We start from the raw sequence: 20,953 nt of genomic DNA, 5'->3' as shown, positions 1-20,953 counted from the left end.
AATATTAACTCGATTTCAGATTTTGAAACAAGTAAAGATCCTTCAGCCTATTTTCTATTACGACATTAAAGCTTAATAAATGATAAAACGGTATTTTATGAATTAATAGATATGTATAATTAAATAAGACTGCTAATGGAGCCCGAATATGATGTATTTTTCGGTCAAGTGTTGTTTGATTTATTTTATAGTTTTGAATGCAGTATGGTGTCTGATGTGTTCATTCTATGGTTTCGTATGCATGAATCACGGTTTCATTTATTATGGTTTGAATTATTGTGAACCCGATGTTGTGTTGTCTTATTTGGTGTCCATTACTGGTTTACGTGTTTATATTTGATTGGATAATTGAGATAAGAAAAAAATTAAAAAATGTATATGAATTGATAAGTGGATAATGTTGACAGCCTGACTAGATATCCTGGGAGATGGTGGACGGACCGGGTCCATAGGGAACCCTACCAGGAATGTGGTCTCTCATATCAGATGGGGTATGAAGACTTTATGTGTTTTGGCACCCATACCGGACGGAGTATGGGGACGGCCCGTTTCACTCTCATACCAGATAGGGTATTGAGGTTTATGGTTTTAGCGTCCATACCGGATGGAGTATGGGGACGGCCCTGGAATTAAGTTTCACGTGTAGCGGGGACCCCCTATGGATCCCCATGGATACTAGTAGGCTGATAAAAGAGGAAATTTGTTGCCTGATGATTGAAATACAAAAGCATGATATATGTTATGTTACAGAGTGTGCGTGATCTTATGATATTTATGATGTAATTATTTTCATAAATTGTTTTCATGAATCTCACCGAGGTAGGTGGACAGTAAATGATTTTATTATTGATAAATGAGTTTGTTATAAATTATGCTCCATTGGTCGTTTTTGTTTTCTACTAATCTTTACTTCTGTGACAGTGAGATAGTGTGATGTCTTTACTAGGCTAGTGTAGCTCATTCTTTACTTAACCATTTCAGATCAGGAGGACTTGGTTCCCGAGCTCATTCTGCAGGAAGACGGCAAGTAGAAGCAAAAGAATTTATTAGTTTTTCTTATAGCATTCATTCATAGTTTTCCTTATACGTTTAATTCGTTTTGGTTATTGTGTAAGGGATGTTAATCATAATCTATTTTATTTCGCTTCCGCACTTAGAATAAATATATACATTTCTTTTTAATTTCCGGGGCCGTTACAATAATACACTAGAATTGGTATAATAACTCGATTGTGCTTCCTTAATACATGTATTGCTTGTTTTATGCGATTTACATGTATTACATGTATTCCTTAATACATGTATTCCTTGCAAAAGTAACCCCGGCACCCCAAGGGGAAACGCTGTGTCTAATGAAACCACTGTCTTGTAACTCAGTGATCTGTTTCCTTAGTTCTTCCATCTCAATGCGGCTCATTCGGTAAGGAGCAACCGAGATGGGCTGGGTACCTGGCTGTAAGTCTATGGTGAACTCGACCTCTCTGTCCACTGGTAGAACGGGCAGTTCATCCGAATATACGTCTGGAAAGTCTCGGACTACTGGAATCTCTTGGATACAAACTTCTTTCTTGGGCTTACCTAGTTAGAGAAAATATAAGATTAAGGCACTAGGAATTAAGAAAACTTGCCATCAGGAAAAAATCAGTACTGAATGATTTTATTAACTTGTAAATGGCTCCTCGTTGGGAGGATTAAATACAACTTTTTTGTTAAAGCAGTCTATGGTGGCGTGATACGCCGTTAGCCAATCCATTCCTAGGATTACATCAAAATCCCCCGTGTCTAACCCTATCAGGTCTACCATCAGTTTTCTATCTGCTATCTCCACGGCACATGCCTTGTAGATAACCTCTCCTAGCAATGTCTCCCCCCCAGCGGTAGATAAAAGCAACAATAAATCAAGTCTATCAGGTGATACACAAATTTTGGAAGTAAGAACATGTGAAACAAAAGAATGTGATGCACCAGTGTCAAACAAAACATGAGTAATGTGGCCAGAGATAGTATACATACCATGTACCACGTCCGGGTCTGCGTCGGCATCCTTCTGAGTAAGGTTGTAAACTCTGCCCTAGATTGGAGGCCTTCTTTGATTCTGGTTTCTCGGGCATTCCCTTGCATAGTGCTGGGCACTGCCGCATATGCGACAGGTGTTGCTGAGGCGGTAGCAGGGTCGGTCCCCGTGATCCCTGCCACAGTACTGGCAGATCTTCCCACGTGCTGCCCCCATAGCCTGAGGAGGGGCCTGGATGGCGGGTCTGGGCCTCTTACTGGGTTGGACAGGCGCGGTAGGTGCTGGCCTGCGGAGCGGGGCTGAGGGTCGGGAACTCCCCGCTAGCTGAGGGTGGGTGTCGAAGCTCCTTTCTATGATCTGCGCCTTTGCTAGGACTGCTGAATATGTCTCGAGCTCCATTACCAGTAAGTGCTGTCTGATCTCCGGGCGGAGACCCCACTAAAATTTCCTGGCCTTTCGGCCCTCATCCATCAATGTCTCTGGGGCATATCGGCCCAGCTCCAAGAACTTACGGGCATACTCCGACACTGTCATGTTTCCCTAGACCAATTGAGTAAACTCCATTTCCTTCAGGTGTTGGATGTGTTTAGGGAGATACTCTGCGTAGAAGGCCGCTAAGAACTGCTCCCAAGTAGCTGGTGTAGGCAGGGTGGTCCGCTTGAGCTCCCACCAGCGTACTGCTTCCCCTACCAGCATGTAGGAGGCAATGGCAGCCCTCTGCTCAGGAACTACTCCCAAGGTCTCGAAAGCTCTCTCGGTCTCTGCCAGCCAGTATTGGGCCTCTTCAAAAGAGGATCCCCCTGCAAAAGTAGAAGGGTTCAGTCTTCTGTACCTCTCTATGAAGCCGGGGTCGATCAAGGAAGGAGCGGGATCCCGGGGTAGAGGGACTGGGGCCGGCTGAGGGTGAACTGGGGGGCCTTGTGGTGGCACCTGCTGATGTGGTGCGGGTACTGGAATGTGCTGTGGCGGTGCCTTGTGGTACCGTGGCTGTGGTACCGGGTCGTACTGCGGCTGTAGTGCCGGGTGGTACTGTGGAGGAGCAGGCTCTTGCCGGGGTGGCTCAGGATCAGCCTACTGTAGCGGGGGCTCAACCTGCGATAGCGGAGGAGGTCCGGGTAACTCCCTTCTCTCCTCTCGCCTTTGCTGGGCAGCTACAAGAGCTTCCACCATCTCAAATAGTCTGTCTAAATCCTCCCGAAGCGAATTATCTTGGGCCGCTCGGTTTAGTGGGGGCCTTCCTCTCCTCATTTCCGTGTACCTGCATTCACAAGGAATGGTTGAATAACGATCTATCGATGAGTATTTCTCTAAGGCACTATTGTGTAAGGGATGGGTCCGAGGAAATGCGGCTCTGATATCAACTGTAACGGCCCCGGAATTTTAAAATGAAATGTGTGTATTAAAAAGGTCAAATGCGGAAGCGTAATAAAAATTTTGATTAAACATCCCTTACACTAAAACCAAAAACGTGCTCAAAGTATAAAAGAACAAACTAACTAAAAGAGAAATTTGAAAATAAAAGCTATAAATATGACTACGGAGTCTTCAGGCATCCCCTTCGCCGTCTTCCTGCGGAACGGGCTCAGGAACAATGTCTTTCTGATATGAAATGATTAAATAAGGAATGAGCTACACCAGCCCAGTAAGGACATCACATTATCTCACCGTCACGGAGGTAAAGGTGGGTAGAAAATACAAAAAGACCAACGGAGCATAGTTTACAACAAATTCTTTTATCAATAATAAAATCCTTTACTATCCACTTACCTCGGTGAAATTCATAAAATAATATACGAAATCAATAACATTGTCATCATCACGAAATCAAAGGAACTGTATAACATAATACTTATCACGTCTTTTGCATCTCAATCATTACACAACATGTTTTTCCTTATTTACCAGCCTACTAGTATCCATGGGGATCCATAGGGGTCCTGCTACCCGTGAACCTTTAACATTTGTAATCAGATTCTAGGGTCGTCCCCATACCCCGTCCGGTATGGGCGCCAAAACTATAAACCTCAATACCCCGTCCGGTATGAGGGTGAAACGGGCTGTTCCCATACCCCGTCCGGTATGGACGCCAAAACACATAAGGTCTCCATACCCCGTCCGGTATGAGAGACCACAATCCCGGTAGGGTTCCCTACGGACCCGGTCCGTCCACCATCTCCCAGGATATCTAGTCAGGCTGACCACATTATACAATTATCAATTTACATAACCTTTCATTCCCCTTTTCCTCAGTCAGCATCATCAAATCACACACAAACAAGCAACCAGTAATTCATGCCAAACAAGACAACATACAACATCGGGTTCTCAGTCATTCAACCCATAATCAATAAAACAGTGATATATGCACACGAAACTATGAAATGAAAACATCAGACCTCATACTGCATTTAAAACTGTAAAATAGGCCAAACAACAGCTAACCGACAAACACACCAGACTCGGGCTCCATTAGCGACCTTAAACAATTTCACACATCTGTTGATTCATGAAATACCGTTTTTATTATTTATTGAACTTTAATACCGTGATAGGAAATAGGGTGAGGGGTCCTTACTTGTTTCGGGGTCCGAATATGGCTCTACAGTGCGCCTACAGGCTGTCCCTAATTTTCTCTGAAATTTTTCTGGGGAACTGAAACGCACTACTGGTACTTGCACGTGTCCCAAAAAATCCCAGATTAGACCCAGAGCCCCTTTCGGCCAATATCGCAATTCCGGCACGGCGGCTCCGCCGTGCTCCGGCGACGGCGCCGCCGCAAGCGGCGGCGATTCACCTCGGGTTGGCCGTTTTCGGACGAATTCGGCCACACTTGCATCGGTCCCTACGATAAAACAACCCTAGGGCCCTCGGGGGGCCAAAAAATTACGAAAAACCGAAGCTTATCGGCGGCGGTGCTCTCGGGTGCGGCGGCTCTCCGGCGAAGTTCGTGTTTTGGTGATTCGGCTTTGATCAACCTATAGAGAAAAGAATGGTGATCACGGTGATATAAAAATTGTATCAAACGGAGGCCGGGAAGGGCCTCATCGGAGGCAAAAACCGAGGAGGGACGCGGCGGCGCCGCTGGGTTTCGACCGTGTTTTCTGGCCGTTTGGCCGGGATTTTGGCTCCGATTTGGCCACAGGGGAACTCAGCATGGAAAAACGAGCCGGGGTATGAAATTTACCTCGATCAGCGGTCAGAAAACTCCCCGGTGCGGCAGCGGGTGGCGGCGGCCGGCTCCTCCGGCATCTGGTTCGTCTTCTCCGGCGAGGGCAGGCAGCTAGGGTTTTGTGGTCAGGTGTGGGGGTTTTATTTATACCCTTTTGCCTTTTGATCACAGCCGTCTATTTTGATTAAATCTGGGCCGTTCGTTCTTGATTGAATCTGGGCCGTCCGTGCGCGTGCATCTGGGCCGTCCGATCGCGCGCACGCGGATCACGCACGTGGCCCGTTCCCGGGTCGACGTCGTCTCGCCACGTGGCAGGTCCTGGTTGGCCAGGGCTGCTGACTGGGCCGCTGACATGGCTGCTGAGGTGGCGCTGACGTGGCGCAATTTTTCTAAATTGCGTTTTGACCCCCAATTTCTGATTTTCTTTTCAAAAATACCCCCAGAATCCTAATTTTCACCCCTTTTTCCCAAAATCAATTTCAATTAAATCCAAATAATATTTTTACCCAATTTTACAATTATTATTATTATTATTTTTTTTTTAATTATAAATTAAACTAAATAAATAAAATAAATAAAAATAAAAATTAATAAAAAATAATAATAAAAATGCAAAAATTATTGGACGTTACAAACTATGCGGTAAATAATTTTATTTATGATAAATGAATTTTACTTAAATTAATAGTTTCATTAGTTATTTTTATTATTTCTACCAACCTTCATTTATGTGTCGGTGAGTAGTGTGATATTCTTACTGAGTTAGTGTAGCTCACTCCTTCATTAACCATTTCAGATCAAGATAACTAAGATCTAGAGCCCGATCCATAAGAGGGTTGCGAGTAGGACGTTCAGTTTATTTACTTTTTATTTATTTCTTTAATTATTAGTTGTTCTTTTAGAATGGTCATTCCCGTAACTTTATTGGGTATCCTGAATTATTGTGTAAGGAATGTAAACCCTAATTTATTATTTCGCTTCTGCATTCAATTCATAGTTTATTTCCTTTCAAGTTCACAGGCCATTACAATATAGGCCAATCAATATCCATAATGTAAGGTTAGGCAAATTGATTATAATGCCTTGGGAAGAAATCAAAAAATTTGATGAAATTTAGAAATAAAGTTTATTTAGTATATAAACTTTACACTTTGTACATACAAATTTGATTGAACTATATACTCTGTTAATTAATTTAAAATAAATTACTAAATTAGTTTATAAAGTTTGCGCTTAGTACAATTTGGGTCTTAATATATGCAAATCATTATCAACCAAGTGATAATAGAAAAAAAAAAAATCAAACTTTATGGACTTATTAATCATTAAATTAAATTCTATTTGATTTCCTTCTATATTATAAATACAATTAAGATAATTTGATCTTTATATTTTATGAAAGAATCACTCAAATTAAATGTTATATCTTTAGATTTTTAGAAATGAAATCTTTACAATTAAATATTTAAAGATAATACTTTATATGCCAAAAGAGAAAATCATGGAGAATAAAGAAAGTAAATGATGGACAAAGGAATTCAAGAGGTATAAATAGTGTCGTTTTGATAAGTTGTAAACCACCACATAAGTTCAAGGAGAAAAGAGTTGGAATGGAACGGATCGAAATAACTCGAGTAGTAGTTTTTTTTATGTTATTGGTAATCATAGCGCAAGTACAAGGCACTCCCGATTCTAAAATATCGCCCTCTCTTGGAACACAAATTTCAGAAGAATCGAAGAGTTGTCTTAGAAAGTGCATCTTCAAGTGTGTCAAATCTTCGGCCTGGATCAAGACATGTGATTCCATTTGTAAGCGCAAATGTAATGTTAGTCTCCTCGGAGATATTCTTTGATTGCATTCGTTCAAAGCATATACTTTTCGTGCTGGTAATCATCTCTTTCTCTTCTTTAATTTAATCTATTTTTATTTGAATTTGGTGAGATTGTTAGGAGACATATCCTTTGTTGTTTTTATTGTTGCAGAAAACACATGGAGGAAAAAGCGGTTTTTGCACTATGTCGACAAAAGCTACATCGAGAATAAGTAATTTTTTAGAATGTCATTTCGTTCTAAATAAATGTGTGTCATGTAAAATACAAATCATCCATAATGTAAAAATGCTTATATTAAAAAAATTACTTAATAATAAAGATTTAGTTTCTATTCTCTGATTCATTTTGAGAATAAATTATTTCAAATTGAACAGCGTATTATCAAGGAGATTGGACAGGTTTCGAATGACGATTATCCCGATCCAGTCCGAAAACAATCTTCTTATTGTTTGAACCGGTTTAGACCCGTGTTATTATTAGTATTACGGCTTATAACTCCGGATAATTATGAAGAGACAATCAGTTTGAGCTGAAAACCAAACATTTCAAGCTCCTAGATCTGAATATTTTCATGTTAATTGTTTTTATTTCCTATAGACACCAATACAAACAATAACAAAGATCACTAATAAACCCAGAAGAAAACAGAAACACACTGATTACTGAATCAAATTCTGGCTCCCAGCAAAGTCATTAGGAAGTCTCTGTAGTCTCCGGATGTATCATCGATAACTGCACCATCGAGGTTCGTTTTATACAGGTTGAAATACTCCCCTCTGATTTTCATCATGTCAATTTCAGCTCGCGATACAATGGCTCTGGTTAATGAATCTTCATCTGTCCCGAACCCAATAACAGAAGTGCCAATAACCTGTTCATGAATATTCAAGCAAAATACACAGTTAATTAGAAAACTCTACATTTAAAATGCCCAAGTAAATATAAGCTGGGTCACCTTCAAAACATAAATATATGGTGAAATTAACAAAAATGTAATAGGAAATGACTCAATTAATTACCTCCGCAAAGTGTTTTTCCGGGCAATCTATGCACGAAACGACCATTCTCAATAGAGATTCTAAATCACCATTACCACAATTCTTGATGTCCTGTCAAATTACTTACTCAATTGTCTAAATAAAAACAATTCAAAAGGGAAGAAACAGAAGCAAAAATGGAGATGGGAAATGACAATTTGCAGACTAAGCTGCATAAACCGAACCTTCTCGACGGGATTTTTGAACTTTTCCTTGTAGCTTTTGAAAGTTTCTCTAAGCTGATAGAAGTTCCTAGTTCCAAGAATATAGAGAACATGATCAAGATCTAACTTTTTCTTTTGTATTGCTTCATGTAGTAGAACTGCCTCAGAGTTGGCTACATTCGGATCCACCAGTTCTTTATCATACCTGTAGGACCTCACTAAAGCCACCAAAACCTGTGCAGTCATATTATATCTCTGGTGCATACATCTCTAAAGATCTTATATTAACTTTTTCAATCACAAACCTCATAAATATGCGGCCTATGTCCATCTCACATGAGACATTATAAGATATTATTAGGTCAGTCGAGTTTGGACTCTGAATCTTATATTTAAAAAGAACACCATTTGAATATACAGAGAGTAGATTCAAGATTTTTCTTAGTGATTCAAGACTATAAATCAAACAAGAATAAGCAGCTCAAATATCAAGAAACAACATAAAAAACCTATGTCCATCTCAAATGGTATAGAAATACAACCGATGAAACTTCAAATTAAAACACTAAAATTTCAATATAAGAAAGTGTTGGGTCAGTGGTGTTCGGACTTGGGAGTTCTTATGCTTAAATGGGAACAAAGAGAGGTTGTTTTTACCTTTGCAATCAGCGGAGGGACAGCGGAAACGATATCTTCTTCAAGAGAACAATCAAAAAGAGAAGAATAGGCCTGCCTGACTGCCATAAGATGGTGAGGAGATGATGCACAGGCAATCTCAACTATAACTTTGAGGTTCTTAATGCCTATTTTTTTCTTCTGTAATGCCTCATTTGCAAGTTTTGCATCCCTTTCCGGAGGGTCGATTGTCCATAAAATCACAGCTTTCTGTTAAAAATTACTGATTTTAAATTTTTATCACAAGTTATCGACGAATTTGAGAACATATTTTACAATACATATATATATATATATATATATAACTTTACAAACAACTCTTCATTCTTTGACACCATATAAAACTAATAATTATATCAAATTATCTCAAAGATTACTTTTTTAGCCAAAAGTCCATTAATCCAGAAAATTTTAGACAGTACTTTTGGCCAAAAGCAATTCTTTTTCGTTTGGGAAGCAAGAAAATAACTTTATAGAAACCCAATTTCAGAAACTAATATCTAGAGGATGGAACGAAATGATATGATATATAATGCTGATGAGTAGAAGATGAACATACTCTAAAATCACCGGATAATTCAGAAAAGAGAGCATCAATGAGATTTTCATTGTAAAGCTGCTGATAAGTATCTCTGATTTCTCTTCTTTGCCTCGCTGTTCTTGCTCCAAGTACCTTTATAATCGCCTTCTCGTCAGTCCCAAATCCTGTTCAATCAAAATTCAGATTCATTTCCGTTTTTTTCCAACAAATTTCCACGAGAGAGAGAGAGAGAGAGAGAGAGAGAGAGAGAGAGAGAGAGAATTCCCATGAGAGAGAACCAGTTATTTGCTTCCATGAACATCTATATAGAAAAACCCAGAAAAAATGAAGAAGAAAAGTGTACATACATATATAAATAAATATCTATATATATTGGGGAGAAACACAGAGACCCAGAAAATAAAACATTGGAAATACTGCAAAAACCCATAATGAAAAAACAAAGAGAAAACCAGTCATTTTGCTTCCATGAACAGTTATTTAGAAAAACCCAGAAAGAATGAAGAAGAAAAGTCTATATACATATATATATATATATATGATATTGGGAGAGAAACGCAGAGACCAAAAAAAAAAAAAACCATCACTAACCTTGAAAAGCTTCTTTGAGGGTGTGAGAATCTTCTGTTGGGGAAGGAACAGTGTCTGATACTCTAATCGTGCTCATTTCTCAAAGATTTTAATGAGGAAATTTAAATTGGGATTTGAAGTTTTGAATTCAGTTCTAAAACGGGAATTAGATTAAACTGAAGAATCCCCATTAAATTTGTTCTCCTCTCCAACAGATCAGAAGAAGATGACAAGTCTCTTGTTATTATTTTTTTAAAATCTCAACATGGCCTTTTATTTTCTAATATTTATAAAAACTTCCAACAGTTTTCTTCTTTTTGCATTTCAGACCAAAGAATGTTATTATTTGCATTTCAGACCAAAACATTGTCATATTTATTCAAGACACAAGAATTAATTTGCAATTGTATTTAAGTATAATTACACTCAGAATTTTAAGAACTCTTCTCTAGTTTACCATAAATTATTATTTATGATATATCTTTTCTTTTTGTTTCCTTTTTTCTGGTACAAGGAGAGGTAAAAGTTAAAAGAAAATTAAGAAATCGTCATGCACATTCAGAGATCAAGAGACACTCATGATATCGTCAGTGAGAAACTGTTGGAAGACACTCATGATATCGTTAGCAAGAAACTGTTGGAAATCATTTGACACTTCTTTATATATTGAATTCAAATGGAAGTACTTAATAATATTCTATTCCATTCAAACAAGTATTTACCCGTATCAATTAACATAATATTTAATCAACCCATTATACATATATATATATTCTACTATATAGATAAGATGCAACAAATTCTAGTATTACATATTAAGTTTGAAATCAAATTCAATTTAATCAGTTTAATTCTACTAACACACTAATGATTAAATTTTTATATTCTTGGTAATTAAATAATATGAGTTAAGTACCACAAATAAACATAATATAATTACAAAGATGAGAGTTATACATTTTCAATGAAATGTAAGCATATTATCATTGAGGTTCGAAATCATAATTGTTAAGTAAAATATATATAGTTTAGCCATTAGACACTATCTTTAGTTTGAATACGTTATAAATTGATGAGATGAAACTCAACTCAGTTCTATCGAATGCTGATGACCAAAATTTTGAATCATGTTGAATCAAGTATTTCTGAGCCGATCATCACCAACAATCATAATATATCCTCAAAACTGGAGAATTCTATATTTTTATGTATCGTTTAATAAAATATTATGAGTTTATTATGTCATGATTCATCGAAATGAAATTCAACTAAGTCATCTCAATTCTATAAAAACATTAATAATCAAATTCTTGTATTATACTGAATCAAGTATTTGTGAGATAATCATTACTATCAATCATCTTACATTGACAAAGTGGGTAATTTTATATATTTTAAATGAATTTTGAACTTATAACTTTTATATAAAACACAAAAATATTAACCATTAGATACAACGTTAATGGTAAAATTAATATTCATTTATTTTCTAATTCTCTATAAAATTGATAAAACATCATGCAATAAAATATCCAAAACACTTATCACAAGCTTATCTAGTGACGATCTCGAAGCTTCTTCAATTTTTGTGAAAGAGAAAAAATAAGATTAAAAAATAGTAATAATAATATATGGATGACATGAGAAGCTTGTGCACCGACAGTCTTCCCAACTACTTTTCATAATTACAACATAATTTATTTATATTTTAAAAAATTATAATTTAAATTTATGTATATATATATATATATTATATATATATATATATATTATATTTCATATGATGAATCACATGTTTTGAATTAAATATATAAGCTTGTTTATACATCTTTCATGTAATGGGTAAGAAATCTAAACTAAGAAACATAGGCTTATGATATGTTAAGATCACATATATAATTAATTAATCATGGGAAGTCAATGAAATTATTATTATAAGCATCATGCTAATCACAAGTTATATATTTAATACTAATGTGATTAATGATAAGATATCGCATAATCATCATCTTAATTTTTTTAAATCACACTCGAAATAAATTATTTTATAACTTAAAAATAACGTAATTAAATAAAAATTTATTTATGTGTGTTACACGTTTTGATTGACTTTTTTTTAAGAAAAAAAAAAAAGCAAATGGGACCGTCGAATTATACGTCAACACCTTCTCCATCAAGAATTAAAAAATATTTTAGAATTTTTTTTTTTATAATATATGAAATAAAATATCTGTTATTTTATTGATTCTTAACATCAGATAAATCTCTATTTATTATTAAACTTTTTTTATTTAAAATTAAAAAAATAATTATTCAATAACCTTAATAATTTTTAATTAAAATTTATATATTTTATTAATTAAATAATAAATATATATCAATAATAATATAAATTTTTAACGAAAATACATATAATATAACTTCATTACTAAAAATATAAATATCTGACTCAGACTTAAATATAATAGAAAAAGACGAGAGTCTGGTTAGGTAGCATTTATGAAATACGGGGCCGATGACATTTATGTAAAACTACAAGGACAATATCGCAAAAAAACAAATCTTGTTTTTAATTTGTTTGGAAGTTTTCTTTTGTAAATTAAATAATCTATTTAATAATTTATTTAATCTTATAAAAGCGTTATGATTTCAATGTGAACATTCAATAATGTGACGAGAAAAAAAAAGCGAGCCAAACGCGGTCTTAGGTGTTGTGAAATGACTAAAATACCCTTGTGGGTCGATATAAATGTTGGATTACACGTAGTGTTTTTTTTCCCATTCATTTTCTGAATCAACAAAGAGAAATGGAGTTGGAAGCCTTGAGCAAAGCATTTTCAGGTTTCTTATGTTAATTACCCTCTTCACCTTTAATTTTAATTTTAATTTTAATTTTAACCCTCAATTGATTGATTAAGTAATTAATCAAGTAATTAAGAAGTTAATTAATCTTTTTCTTGTAGGGCTTGGAGTTGAAGAGAAATCATTAATCTCAGTATTGGGAAATTCACATGTTGAGCAAAGAAAAGGTTTTAGAAAGGAAAACCCTAATTTGTTTGTGGAAGATGAAAGATTATTTGAGAGATGGGATGAGGATTTTGTCAAACTTCTCAAGCATGAGTTTATGCGCTTTAAGGTCAATAATTCTCTACCTATTTCACTCCATATATATATATATATATGTATATGTATATATATATAACTAGATTTACTTCAATATACATACATATAGATATATATATATATGTGTTCTAATTTCTTTTTTCTTTTTAATCTTTTTATGTTGATAATAATTTTTTTTAAAGAAATAAATGCACACAGATAAACAGACATTAATCATAACATTATATAACTAATCTGTAAATAAGAATATATATAAAAATATAACCGGGATTTGAATTAGTAAGTTCTTAAAAATAAAATGAACATATCAACTATTAACTTTTTATAAACATAGTAGGATTTAATTTCTTAGTTAAATACTTTTAATATTTAAATTTTGAAAGTTTGAAAATTTTGTTTTAATATTAAATTTCTACCCTTTTATTAATTCGAAAGGTCATGTCAAAATGTGTATGTATATGTACAATTACATATATAGTTTTATGTATTGAATAATATTTTATATGTTAATAATATATAGAATAGGTTAATACAAATACTTGTCCTACATGTTATATCTAGTTCTATTGTAATGCAAATGGGTTATATATATTATATTGCATTAAAAAAATATAAATATTATTAAATAAATTAATATTTTAAAAGTATAATTATATATACACGGAGAAAAAGAAAAATAAAAAATAAAAAATAAAAAATAAAGAGGGAAAAATGATGATACTTGTGGGAATTTTGATAGAATGCGGTCGTGCTATGGACCATGCACCCGTGGGAGAGAGATGCACGGTTGATTAAGGAAGCACTAAAGAAGGGCCCACAATCGTACGGTGTGATTGTAGAGATTGCATGTACTCGCACCGCAGAGGAACTCTTGGGTGCAAGAAAGGCTTACCATTCACTCTTTGACCACTCCGTTGAAGAAGACGTTGCCTCCAATGTTCACGGCCCTCCACGCAAGGTATAATTAATTAATTATTTATTTATTATAATTTAGTTATTTATATATATATATATTTAATTATTTTAAATACATAATTTTATTCTATCTCTTAACAGAAAATATAAAATAATTATACTATATTTTAATACTTTAAAAAATATATTAAAAAATTATTTTAATTAATTAATTAAATTATTAATAATTTACATACTTAATTATTTAGTTTAAATTATTTTTTTTACTATTTTTTAAAGCGTTCAACTATAATTTTATTTTCTTAATATGAAATTAAAAAAAAATTTAGTGTTTAAAACAAATCGAAAATATTAATAATCAAATTATAATGAATGTGCGAAACACATGATTTTGGAGTGCAGTTGTTGGTGGCATTGGTGAGCGCTTACAGATACGAAGGTCCAAAAGTAAAAGACGATGCTGTCAAATCCGATGCTAAAATTTTGTCTCGTGTCCATAAAAACAATCCCCTCGAGGATGATGAAGTAATAAGAATACTAGCAACAAGAAGCAAACTTCATCTCAACAAACTCTATTCTCATTATTCCCAAATTCTTGAGGTAAAAATAATATACTTTTGCATCTTATAATACTATTCAATTTCGGTTTGATTCACTAACTAATCTTACTCTTTGTAAATTAGGATTTCAGTAACGTTTCGGTATTAAGTGAAACTATTCTTTGTTTGTTAGCTCCTCATATATACTTCGCCAAGGTACTGAAATACTTTTCTAAACATATAGTTATTTGATTTTAACAAGATTGAATTAGTAAATACATTTTATGTATGTTTATTTAATTTTTAGGTTTTGAATGCATCACTTGATGATCAAGCGGACAAAACTACTAAAAAGGCATTGACCAGAGTTTTGGTAACCCGAGCTGATATCGACATAAACGAGATCAACCAAGAGTTTTATAAACAACATGGAGTTTCTCTCTCCACCAAAATTGAAGAGAGAGCTAAAGGCAACTATAAGGACTTATTGCTTACTTTGGTAGCAAAAGGGCATTAATCCCTTTTAATCCTTTGCCATTTCTTTGTACTTTCTTAAAATAATGCTTCTCCCATATGCTTGTACTTTGTCACCATTAAGACATAGTTTGTTTTGTGCTTATTTTCAAGTTGTCCTTTAAACATTAAGCCAATTTTTTTTGTTGTAATTTGAGAGAAATATTAATAAAATTTTCATCTAAAAAATTTATTTTTTCTATAAAAATATAAATTAATGCTATTTTATATTAAATAAATTAGAAATAGATGACTTTAACTTAATAATTATCTCTACTGTTATTGTCGATGTTGGAGACTTTAACTTCAGCTTTTGTATTGTACAAATTTTTTAGATATTACGTTGCACTAAAAAATATAAAATAAATTAAGGCGATATATCCTCGCGGACTAGCTAGTAACGAATGAAGGGATGAGTGTGTAAAACCTATTGGGCTTTATTTTGTGGGCTTAGTATTCTTGGTGGGCTTAGAATGAGGCTTCATGTGGTTGGGCCTTTGGGCTCATAGAAGAAGATTTAGTGGAACGTTATGGGTTGGGCTTGGGCTTGGGCTAGGGCTAGATTGGCTTTTAATGGAAAAAGAGCTTTTGAAATGAGCTTTGTTTTTTGTTTTTAATTATCATGTTTATATTTATTTATATTTTTATTTGAGGCAAAAGTAAAAATAATTTTAGTGGTGTTAAGATTTAAAAGTTGTATCTCTTTATTTATATATTTACAAGAAGATCAAGTAAGGATTAAAATAGATAATTTATTCGAATATAAATGAGAAATACTTTATTTTTTCTTCTTTAAAATAAAAGGTGAAATTGAGAAGTGCAAGATATATTACACATTTCCTGATAAAATTTTAAGGCTCTAAATTACTATGACACGCTATCTTAATGAGAGTATTGTAAAAATTAATTCTAATTGCGAATATAATCATACCAAAGTAACGAATAGAAGAAGAAAAGACATAAGAATTACGTAGTTCGATAGAGGCATGTCCACAAGTAAGATCGAAATTTTTTTTTTCTACTATGATGAATAATGAGAGTACATTGAACCAGTTGAATAGTAAACCCATGTATGTAAAAAATATTAGAATTTTTTCAGAGAGTATTCCTAAAATATACTGAGAATATTCTTATATATATCATAAAATCAAGTTACATCAACAGAGAGTTTAAAATTGCTAACCTTCAGCCTGTTCCTCTTATTAGAAGACCAATTATTCTCCTAACGAGATTACTTGATCTTGAGTATTCTCTTAGTATAATTCCAAAACTAATTATTCTTGTGATAAGATCCAAAATCAAGCCACATCAACAGAGAGTTTAAAGTTGCTTGACCTTCAATATGCTTTTACTCTGATTCAAAGACCAATTATTCTCTCGATGAGGTTGCTTGATCTTGAACTACTATGATTACAAAACTAATTATTCTTGTGATAAGATTGTAAAGTCTTTTAATCTTGAGCTTTCTCTTAATTTACAAGATTCGATGACATTATTATTGCACCTTTTCCTAAAGGTATTTTATGATTATTTAATAATATTTTTTTCTTTTAAAGAAATTTTAACGTTGAGTATTTTTATATTTTCTCTTTAAAAAATATTTTAAAGTTATTTGGTCGTATATATTAAGACTTGATTGTCATATGCCTTTTCTTAACGTGATTACAAGGTTAAAGACAAAATTGTGGTATCTTTTTATCATAGAACTTAAAAGAAAAAAGTGAAATTATAATTTTTTTTTCCATAAAAAGATTTAAGACAAATGGTAAAAAATATAATATCTTTCCATTACAAGATTCAAGATCAATTTAAAGTAATTATAACTTTCTCTATATAATCTTTTTTATATGAGATAGATGGCTTTAGAATATTTGGCCTATCTCTAATATGTATTATGAAATTAAATTTAGTTAATTATTTATAAATTTAAAAATACAATTAAATCGAGATTATGAGAATTGTTTATAGGTTTTTTAATGAATTTTGGATGCTGGTAATTGCATATATTAGAGCAATCTATTGTTTAATTACATGATTTATAATTTATCTATGTTTTATTACTGCATTGTCAATATTCTTAAATGTTTCGAACTATAACTCAAACTATTCTAAATTAACGTACGGAGATAAAAAACTTTTCTCTTCCTATGTAGATAAAGAAGCTTAGAGCAAGAAGCTCTCTTCCTATTACAGAAAGAAACATCCACGCTGTTGCATTCTAGAAATTGGCATTATACATATGATCTATATCATTTTTGAATTGTTATATTAGTTTCGAAGAGTGTAAATAACATTTCAATCTCTAATTTTTTGAATTGTTATAGAATAACAAAGAGGCTTTCAAATTTGGATTGTAGCAAAATAATAGAAACTAATCAAAATAACGATTAAAAAATAGAATAAAGAAGACCCCAATTAGTTAGGCAAACCTTGAATAAGCCACTAACAATTGTTAATAGAAACATAAACACCCATCCAATAAAGATAACGGCACATGAATAGAAAAAAGCAAAGAAATAGAAATCTAAGGACCAGATAATAAGAAACAAAAAACCATAGAAAAGAAATTCAAACTAAATCACTAACACTTAGAACTCAAAATCAAAAACAGATTTCACTTCTCGTCTCCCAACAGAGTGAGCAAAAAATGCTTGTAGTGTCGTGAAGTGTCCCCAGCCACATCATGAGCAAGTAACTTGCCATTTTTCTTGTGATAAAGCTCCTTGATATATAGCAAGTCTTTTTCTGCTCTTGTAATGATCACACGAGTCAATGCATCCTCATCGGTTCCAATCCCTTGCATCGACTTATGTAACACCTGATTCACATAAACCAATAGTATCTTAGTACTTAATAATTTGTTTTTTTTTTGTGTGAATAAATTCGATAGCTACAACTCTTACCCACTCAAAGTATTCTTTCGGGTCAATAAGGCATAAAATTGCTCCATACAACATTACTGCAAGATCGTTATGTAAATCACCTAGTAATTCCTGGAAAATAAAAAAGAATGAGTTAATCTTCTCAGTAGATGTTGCTTATAAACAACTTGGTGTAACTCACACATGCTTTTATTTTATATACCTCAGAGATAAATGCACCTTGCTTTTCCTTGTGGCAATTGAAAGTTGCCGAAAGTTGCGCCTTGCTCCTAGTACTAATGATTCTAACAACTTCGTCATGATTATACACCTTATCTTTAATAGCATCACGAAGAATATCAGCTTCAGAACTTGCCAGTTTATCATTTATCTCATTACCGTTGTATCTAAATGTAGTTAATAGCGCAATCAGCAACTACAAAAAAAAAAAAAAAATCATGAATATTCACCATTATTATTTAACACAACTACTCTCTTAAAAAATAAAATAACTAATAATCAAACATGTGCATGACCATTCTTAATTATGTCTTGAGCAAAATCAAAGTGCAAAGAAGGAATTAATATCCTAAAGTAACTTGCCTTGCGAATATCTCCAGAGGTATGACATGCCACATCTTCTTCCAAGGAAAGTTTATAACGAACCTGATATGCACGTCTTATGGCAAAAAGCTCTTCCGGGGATCGGGTGCAAGAAATTTCTATGAGCACTTGGTACTCAATTTTATGTTTCTTTATAGCCTCATGAACAAACACTGCATCTCTATCTGCTGGTTCCAGCATCCAAAGATAAACAGCTCTCTATATTCACATAATTAATCAAATTCTGTCAAGCATCATCAAGGCTTTTGTTTCATATAAATGAGCTCAAACTATAATGAGAGATGTCTTAAAACAAATCAAGAAATCACACAGACAGCAAATAGTAAACTGTTTATATTGATGGGTAATATAAAGTTCAAAGGTTAAACAAACATATAAATATAAAGAAAGGAAAAATCAAGATTACCTTAAAATCCCTAGTAAGCTCAGATTCAAGGCGGCTTAGAAAATCTTCTTTGTAAAGTAGCTCATATTCCACCCTGATTTGTTTCCTCTGAGCTGCATTTCTATGCCCAAGAATTGAAATTATAGCCTTCTCATTAGTCCCCAATCCTACCAGAAAAAGAAAAAAAAAATTCAATATGTGAATTTCTGGGAGATGTTAATAGAAGGTTGGTAATAAGTAAATGTTGTGTATATATATTGGGTCTAAGATAAATAATTCAAAAATAAGAAACAGATGATCATTAAGGACATATCTATTTTTTTAAAAAGAAATATATATTTGATCTATAAATTCATGGGTATAGTTCTAATATTGTGTTTGTTTAAATAACTTCAGTTGTATTTAAGAACTTCATTTTTGTTAATACTTAAACCATGAATTCATCCAAGAACATGAGGCCAAAGCTTCTTTCCATAATTAGAAGAAGCAACATATATGTATATATATATATATATATATATGAAATTAAAATGAAGAGAATAACCTGCAAAAGCTTTTCTAAGAGCTTCTGCATCTTCAACAGCTGAAGCCTGAGCATGAACAATGAGGGAAGCCATTACTGAATACTTTCTCTCTTGAATGTTTAACTTAACTTTATACTCACTCTTATTTATAATACAAAAAAAAAAATCAACTATGCTAATCATATATAATATTATATTATAATTACCATTTAAAATACATATATGTTTGAGAAAATAAATTTAAGAGAAAATTAATTGCTTCTAATGGAAGCTACCCTCTTCCAGTTTCTGTACTTAATCATGATTTACGTTCATGATAACTTGCCATTATAAGTTTGGTTCTTGACAAATTTCATAAGTAAATCCAATGTATATATGAAAGGAAGAAAAACATACATAAATTTTTACTCATGCTTCTTATTATAATTTTCAACCATGTTCTATGCAACACATTTATTTATTTATTCATATTTTTTATTTACTAAAATATAATATTCATACTATATATTTATCATTTAGCCAAAATATATAAGCATGCACCTTATGTTGAATTTTGCAGATTTACCTAAAATGCTTATATTTCTAATATATTCAATTATTTATTCTTTTTTTATATATATTTATTACTTCATCAAAATTTCTTATTTTCTTTGATAAATTCAAAAATAAATTATTTTACAAAAATATATATATATATACTGTCTGTGCAGTTCAAATGTTACTTGAATCATCTATTGGTTATCATAAAATTTTTAAGTTTATTTTGTTTCTATTACTTTTTGGTTCTTTCTTTGATAAATTCAAATTCAAATTTTATCATTGTTCAATGTCATGATCTAAAGCTTATTTGGTTAATGAATATATCTCGAAAAAATTACAGTTTGATACTTTGTTATTAGAGATTTTTCAAATTTAATGCGTATAATTTTTTAACAGTTTCAATATTTATGATTCAATCGTTAGTTAATTTAAGCATGTATACGATTTGTATTTTATAAAAGAATTTGATAGATAGATGATTCGTATTAAACTTTTTACAATTGAAAATTTAAATTTCAAATATTAAAACTAACATAAAACTTAAAATATGAAAGTTACCACTTTACTTTCTTAGGAGCTAAATTTGGATATCTCGTAAGGGTATTTTTTATGAGAATGTGATAGACTCTCTCCCATAGTTCAAATTGCATAAATTCTTGCATTATGTATGTTATGATTTAGATGTAGTTGTATCAAGGAGTGTCCACATTATTATGTTGGAGGAAGACTCCTAAAAAGTTCTTTTACTCTCTTTTCTAAAGCTTAATGCAGAGTGGAAGTTATGATGTTGATAGATTATGATTGCCAATAAATGATAGTTTAATAGTTAGTGATTTTTGTTTTTTATTTAAAGATTATGAGTTCTAAACTCACAGATGATATAAAATTTGTCAATTTATAAGTATATTATAAGCTAAAAATTGTCA

General features: G+C 32.7%; 3 protein-coding genes across 4 annotated transcripts; 1 reads left to right on the top strand and 2 right to left on the bottom strand.

Annotated features, from left to right (window-relative positions):
* Positions 1-7,570: 7,570 nt before the first annotated feature.
* ANNAT3 (annexin 3) lies at positions 7,571-10,251 on the bottom strand. The gene is made up of 6 exons (XM_022031718.2): positions 10,025-10,251; positions 9,452-9,597; positions 8,875-9,102; positions 8,239-8,451; positions 8,036-8,125; positions 7,571-7,887 (listed from the first exon to the last, which is right to left on the bottom strand). The coding sequence occupies exons 1-6, from the start codon at positions 10,098-10,100 to the stop codon at positions 7,684-7,686; spliced, it is 957 nt and encodes a 318-aa protein (XP_021887410.1). The 5' UTR covers positions 10,101-10,251; the 3' UTR covers positions 7,571-7,683.
* Positions 10,252-12,685: 2,434 nt separating this feature from the next.
* ANNAT4 (annexin 4) lies at positions 12,686-15,199 on the top strand. Its single transcript, XM_088208812.1, has 6 exons — positions 12,686-12,844; positions 12,967-13,139; positions 13,866-14,084; positions 14,444-14,641; positions 14,725-14,796; positions 14,888-15,199. The coding sequence occupies exons 1-6, from the start codon at positions 12,811-12,813 to the stop codon at positions 15,095-15,097; spliced, it is 906 nt and encodes a 301-aa protein (XP_088064938.1). The 5' UTR covers positions 12,686-12,810; the 3' UTR covers positions 15,098-15,199.
* Positions 15,200-17,508: 2,309 nt separating this feature from the next.
* On the bottom strand, positions 17,509-19,657 carry LOC110806797 (annexin-like protein RJ4). Of its 2 annotated transcripts, XM_022031739.2 has the most exons (6): positions 19,508-19,656; positions 18,985-19,130; positions 18,558-18,776; positions 18,178-18,390; positions 17,997-18,086; positions 17,509-17,911 (listed from the first exon to the last, which is right to left on the bottom strand). In XM_022031739.2, exons 1-6 carry the CDS (start codon positions 19,578-19,580, stop codon positions 17,708-17,710), a joined length of 945 nt encoding a protein of 314 aa, XP_021887431.1. In that variant the 5' UTR covers positions 19,581-19,656; the 3' UTR covers positions 17,509-17,707. The 2 variants fall into 2 exon arrangements, with proteins under 2 accessions (XP_021887431.1, XP_088065981.1); XM_088209855.1 differs by lacking the exon at positions 18,558-18,776 and having other exon boundaries at positions 19,508-19,657.
* Between the last annotated feature and the right edge of the window lie 1,296 nt (positions 19,658-20,953).

The sequence above is a fragment of the Carica papaya genome, chromosome 8, assembly GCF_054855325.1.
Source record: "Carica papaya isolate Zhongbai chromosome 8, ASM5485532v1, whole genome shotgun sequence".
NCBI classification, from domain to species: Eukaryota; Viridiplantae; Streptophyta; class Magnoliopsida; order Brassicales; family Caricaceae; genus Carica; species Carica papaya.
This window is presented reverse-complemented; position numbering and strand designations above follow the sequence as displayed.

Excerpts from the sequence above, each read along its gene's own strand:
- ANNAT4 (XM_088208812.1), top strand. The coding sequence starts at position 12,811 with ATGGAGTTGGAAGCCTTGAGCAAAGCATTTTCAG. Across the intron at positions 14,085-14,443 it reads TTCACGGCCCTCCACGCAAG|TTGTTGGTGGCATTGGTGAG; the intron begins GTATAATTAATT and ends TTTGGAGTGCAG. Across the intron at positions 14,642-14,724 it reads ATTATTCCCAAATTCTTGAG|GATTTCAGTAACGTTTCGGT; the intron begins GTAAAAATAATA and ends TTTGTAAATTAG.
- ANNAT3 (XM_022031718.2), bottom strand. The coding sequence starts at position 10,100 with ATGAGCACGATTAGAGTATCAGACACTGTTCCTTCCCCAACAGAAGAT. Across the intron at positions 9,598-10,024 it reads CCTCAAAGAAGCTTTTCAAG|GATTTGGGACTGACGAGAAG; the intron begins GTTAGTGATGGT and ends TTGATTGAACAG. Across the intron at positions 8,452-8,874 it reads TCCCTCCGCTGATTGCAAAG|GTTTTGGTGGCTTTAGTGAG; the intron begins GTAAAAACAACC and ends ATGACTGCACAG.
- LOC110806797 (XM_022031739.2), bottom strand. The coding sequence starts at position 19,580 with ATGGCTTCCCTCATTGTTCATGCTCAGGCTTCAGCTGTTGAAGATGCA. Across the intron at positions 18,777-18,984 it reads AGCTTACTAGGGATTTTAAG|AGAGCTGTTTATCTTTGGAT; the intron begins GTAATCTTGATT and ends ATGTGAATATAG. Across the intron at positions 17,912-17,996 it reads CGAAAGAATACTTTGAGTGG|GTGTTACATAAGTCGATGCA; the intron begins GTAAGAGTTGTA and ends TATGTGAATCAG.